The 5,546-nt window shown below is 36.2% G+C and overlaps 2 protein-coding genes across 2 annotated transcripts; one reads left to right on the top strand and one right to left on the bottom strand.

The window, feature by feature from the left end:
- Positions 1 to 579: 579 nt before the first annotated feature.
- On the top strand, positions 580 to 1,166 carry MONOS_1673 (uncharacterized protein; the record flags this gene model as incomplete). The annotated part of the gene is made up of 2 exons (XM_067869609.1): positions 580 to 582; positions 795 to 1,166. 2 exons carry the CDS (start codon positions 580 to 582, stop codon positions 1,164 to 1,166), a joined length of 375 nt encoding a protein of 124 aa, XP_067727903.1.
- Positions 1,167 to 2,327: 1,161 nt separating this feature from the next.
- Positions 2,328 to 2,798, bottom strand: MONOS_1672 (uncharacterized protein; the record flags this gene model as incomplete). The annotated part of the gene is made up of 1 exon (XM_067869599.1): positions 2,328 to 2,798. The coding sequence occupies one exon, from the start codon at positions 2,796 to 2,798 to the stop codon at positions 2,328 to 2,330; it is 471 nt and encodes a 156-aa protein (XP_067727902.1).
- Positions 2,799 to 5,546: the final 2,748 nt, after the last annotated feature.

Genomic DNA, 5,546 nt, shown 5'->3' with positions numbered 1-5,546 from the left:
GCTTATAATAATATAAATAAAATGCATATTTGATGATTTTATATGAATTGTTCATTAAATTTTGTAATACACATATTTGAATGAATGCTTTCCGGTTGTTTGAATCAAATGAATTTTATGATTTTATTTCTTCATTTTCATTTCATCTGCTCGAATTTTCATTATTATATTATGGATGATAACTAAGTTTTTTTAATTTTCTGATGTTTCCAGACAAATAAAATTGAGTTGCTTGTTTTGGAGTATTTTTTAATAATAATTATCAAACAGGGAAATTTCATCGAAACTGTGCTTGTTATAATTTTATAGATATTCAGAAAAAAAAATGTTTTCAAAGAGCAGTTATTAATGCTATAAAAAAACAATAGCACGATGAAAAATTCCAAAAGAAATATCCATTTATAAATTACTCAAAAAAAAAAAAAAAAAAAAAAATCTAATAACATATTGAGAATAAAACAGTTTGTTGAATTCAAATTGATTTCATTTCATCATGTGTGTTTTTCTTCTTTTTTCATTTCACTTCATGCATTTTTGATAGATTTCCTGTTTCATCTCTTCAAAATTGATTGAAAAAAGATGGTTTTCTAAACAGAAAAATATTTCTGTTCATACGAAGATGTTTTGTATGTGCTCTCGATGAAGTGAATAAGACGTCTTTTCGCTCTGACCTTTCATCTACAACAGCATGCTTATCTTTTTCGCAATACAAGATCCAGAGAAGCGAAGAGTAGAAGGCGACAGAAGATGATCAGCCATCTTCAGTGCATGCGATTGACCATTCGGATGCCTAGGTAGTGGCTGTGTCATACACTTCGGCAGGAGCGATGGATGACATCGAGAGGTGGCTGTGGATTGTGGTGCCTGAGGTGACTGATGTGTATGCGCAGCACATGCAGCTGTCGCTGCGAGTGCTTCAGCTGCTGCGGGGATGTGTTGTGACGGGGCGGGGGGTGCTGTGTGGGGGTGTTGTGTGTGCAGATGATGTGGAGCTTTCGGCGATGCTTACGGTTCCGCTGGTGGCACCGCTTCCGTCGCTTGCAGTGTTAGTTGGCACGAAGTTGGGGAGCAAGCGGATCATTGCAGCCGTAGATGTGAATGCGTTCCCTTCGATCCACAACCTGTTTGACGAGCCGATGCAAATATGGCGATCGCAACAGTCGTGAGTGTGGTGGTGAAGCTGGACGAGGAAGTGATGAAGTGATGGGGCGAGGGATTGCAGTGTGTGAAGTGGGGGAGATTGTGGAGAAAGGGTTGGATGCTGCGGGGATGAAGATGTAGGATGTGGTTTTATCGCCTGCAGCGATTGCACTGGCTGTGCTGGAGGAGCGCGAAGAGGCAGAGGAAGGAGAAAGGAGAGGAAAAAAGGTGGGTGATGGGAATAAGACAAATGGAGGCTATCCGACAAAATGCAGATGGTTTGTGAAAATAATCACAGAGAAACAGAGGAAGCTTGAAGAAGCAATGGCTTAGCCAGAGACGATGATTCTCTCGAAGTGCGCCAGCTACAGAAGTTATATTCTTCCATTACTTCACATTCACGAAATATCTTATTGGTATTCACGGCATTAATGAAAGTCTTGCAGTAGAAGCCTATATGTGCTTGAGGATTGCTTCCCGGAAAATTGAGATAGATTTGAAGAGAGTTGTGCAGCTGCTGAAAAGCTTGATGATTGTCCTTTCAATGAATGAGGAGCAAGACAAAACAATGGATGAATTATGTAGATAACATAATTTGTTTGATTTAGAATAAGAAGAATGATAAAAAATGAAGATGATAATTATGAAAACAGGCGAAACCGAAGAAGTTCATTGAAAGGAATGAAGAGAACGAAGTAAAATGAACGAACTTCCCTCGCGTTCACGCCTGTTCCGATATTGCTTCAAGACAGCTCTTCTATCGCGTCAGTCACAACTGCAAAGTCCGTCACTGCTATCCTCTCGCAAGTGTGCTCATTTTTCCAGCATCTCCGCAGTCTGTTGTGCCTGTGCATCCATTCGCCCTGCATATTTTCTTCATTCATGTTCAAAGGCAAAGTAAAACGATTTCCGCGAAGCCTTTTTCCCACTACGCTGCATATCTTTTCATGCGCTCCATTGCAGTCTTTTATACATTATTCCATGATACAAGCAGTGTCTGGATGCTTTACACTCTCGGCGATCAATGCTCAGGTGTTTCACTACCAAGGTAATCTTTGGCCTCTTCCTCTCTTCTGCTCTCGGATGCTTCTGCTGATTTGCTGAAGCAGTTGCTGGAAAATACACAGAGAAACCTGATGGATCTTCTGATCTCTCCGTTTTTCTGGTCTTGTAAACTGATCCCAGTCTCAAAAGTGGAGAAGAGGTTCAATCCATAGCAGGTTCCCAGGCTGGGGAATTAGTTTCACTTCAATGTGATAACCGCACATGTTGTCTTTCTTCACAGAAAGACTTTTCGACTCTCCGATTGCGACAAACAGCGCAGCGATTGATCTCTTCAGCTTCTTCATTTGGCTGCCAATTACCTCCTTCTCAATCAGATGCTCAGTCGTCACCAGAAATTGCACCACAGCTGCTGAAACAGAAATCGCTTCTTCGCTCTTAAGCTCCTGTTTCGTTGCGCAACTCAATGCAAATATCTTCAATATTTCCTGTTTCTCCTGAGATGCCCGAAGAAGTAGATCTGACAAATGCGAAAGAAGATAGCGCTTTCGAACCGGGTACATCCCAACATTCATTTCTGAGTAGTATCCACCTGGATATGGATCAGAAAGAGTGTGCATCGAAGAGATGTTGAAAAGTGGAACAAGCAGACACATTATTGGCGAGAAAGGAATGAACGAAGAAACACGACAGACAGGTGCATTTGGTGCTCTTTCAGCGAATAGGAGTTCGTCTGACTCTGAGCAGACAGCGCCTGTCAGAAGAGACAGAAGCGGAGCGAAAAGCTAGTGGATTGTGTTAAACAGCTGTGGGATAGTGTCTTCTGGTTCACTCGGTACCAGAATGTCGTCTGGTTAGCTTTTGGTGCACTTTCTTTTGCAGTTTGACTGCTTCAATAAAATAATTTCTCTGCCCTCTCCACGGGATGGCTTGTAGCAATTGTACAACTCTTCCAGTAACATTCATTTCCACTGCAACGAAAAATTTTGCTGAAATTTTCAAAAGGTGCTCATCTACAACAAAGTGAGAAGAGTCTGCAGTTGTGCATTCTTCAGCACAGTCAGCGCGAAGATGAAGCGTGAGATCCACTTCTGCCGGAGGGCATTCATAATCTGACTCAGCAACGTATCAGAGGCAGAAGGGGATATCCTACTCAAGGTTTCCATGATAGATGTTATCCTACTGCTGATTGAATTGCAATACGCGCGTGAAAGATCTGTCAACGTTGATGCCTCTTACTGGTTTGCTGGGTTTAGCAACCACACAATTCATTGCTTTGATTCGCGCGACGTTGCCAGACTGAACTTGGAGGGTGCACATGCTTTCAAAAATGCACTTTCATCGTTTGCTATCCAATTCGCCTTCACAATTCCATTTGTTTTTCTTCTTCTTCATCCGTGTCTCCATTGCCAGACTCTCCGATGTTTGTAATTTTTGATCCCTTTTTCATTGTGAAGCTGTTCTTTTAGTTTTCTGCTAAATTCTTTTTGAAGTGAGTGCGGTTTTTTTCATCATTGGACATTCTGAAGAACCTCTCTTACATAATCAAGCTTTTTTTGACTGAAGATTTTATTCCATTCTTTTTCTTTTCTTTTCGTTTCTTTTTCTTGCATGGAACGTTTTTCTAAAGATGAAATTCTTCAAAAAAGTGTTTCGTTGATTCATTGGATTTCACAATGTTCGTGAATGGAATAATCGATGAAGTTGCAGGTTTAAATGAAGAACCAATATGATTGCTTGATCCTGAAGTTGAGTGAGATGTTGAATCGCCAGTATTTGGTGAGAATCCTTATTCCCATTTATCGTCAATTGATTATTCTCCGTTCTCTAAAACTGCTCACTCATCCTTCAAATGGATTCGAATTCATATCTCCATAATCTTTTATCATTTTGCATCTCTGAAATGGTGCTCTTTTGCAAATTATGCATCCATACAGAAAGTTAAAATTGAAAAATAAAGAATAAATAACACAACTCTAAATAAAACAGCAAACCATTCAACTTTATATATTCATTGCTTTCTTTAACATGCGTAAGCAATAATTGGAGAATGAAATATTATAATTCGTTCTGGGCATTGCAAATTTCAGTTCAAATATATAAAAGAATCATTAACAGAATAATTAAATTTCTATAAAAATAGAATTGTTACATACCTTGAGCATTTTTGATCTCATTAATTCCAACATGAACGAAGAAAAGATGAAGCATATTCATTGTTTATCAGCTATTTGAATTTTGATCACAAAACAGAATATATTATTTTTTGATTCAAAATATTTTTTCCCAATTTGAAGTTTGCAATAAACCAACAAACATTGTTGTGAAAGTTAGTTTTTTTAATTAGAATTATGGAAACGGAATGAAAAATAATAAACATCCATGGGACAAATTTTTGATATGATGTCACTTTTAAAAAAAATTTTGAAAAATGGAATGAAAAAAAAGAAAAAACTTGTATTTCAGCATTTTTCGCTTTTAATAATGCAATTGACCGTGTTAAAGTGTGCAAAAGTTTAATTTAATTTGGATTCTTCATTGGAAAACGATTTTTTTTTAAAGTATGATTCAATTATGTGTACTGATGAATCGTCAATAAATTAAGCTATTGGAGAAGTTAATTAATCCTGAGAGCTGGGTTTGTTTGTTATTGTTTTTGTTTATTAATGTTCCTGCTAAAAATATATGTTCAAACAATTAATTGTCTTTATTTTTTTTGAAAAGTTCCTTATGTTTAATTTTCAAATAAAGAAAAAATTTCAAATTTCGATCAAATTTCTGTTCCCACTCACCAAATTTTGCTGTTATGAAAATAAAATCTTGAAATTGGTAATATTTTTATTTTTGTGAAGTTTCATGAGAGAGAACAGAAATTTGATCGAAATATACAATTTTTATTTCATTTGAAAATTGAACAAAAGGAACTTTTCAAAAAAATTAAGACAATTATTTAATTTATATATAGTTTACTGTTAAAAAATATGTATTCAAAATTAATAAAGAAGTGTCAAAATTTTCTACTATGTTTTGTAGACTTCATAATGCAAATAAGAAAGTTAAAACTTCGCAAAGTCTAATTCACTCCTGATTGTGAACAATGAAAAATGACGAAAAAGTTTTTTTTTGGAATAACATTTGTGTAGAAATATTAATAAGAAAAACAACAGCCACCATTTTAGTGTGAAATTTTATCACAGTGCAAATTTTTTCATTTAAGATTTCGCAATTTCAGTTGTTATTTTTACCAAAAAATTAAACCAAGTTGATTAATATCCTCTTCTATGCTTTTCGCTCATCAATTGTGAAAAAGAAAAATTAAAAAAATCAATTCAAAATAAAATATAGATTGTTTTGACTGTTCATAAATCTCTTTTTTCGAGAACTCGAGATTAGACTTCGTTTTC

The sequence above is a fragment of the Monocercomonoides exilis genome (genome assembly GCF_001643675.1).
Source record: "Monocercomonoides exilis strain PA203 chromosome Unknown scaffold21-1407046, whole genome shotgun sequence".
Taxonomy (NCBI): Eukaryota; Preaxostyla; order Oxymonadida; family Polymastigidae; genus Monocercomonoides; species Monocercomonoides exilis.
This window is presented reverse-complemented; position numbering and strand designations above follow the sequence as displayed.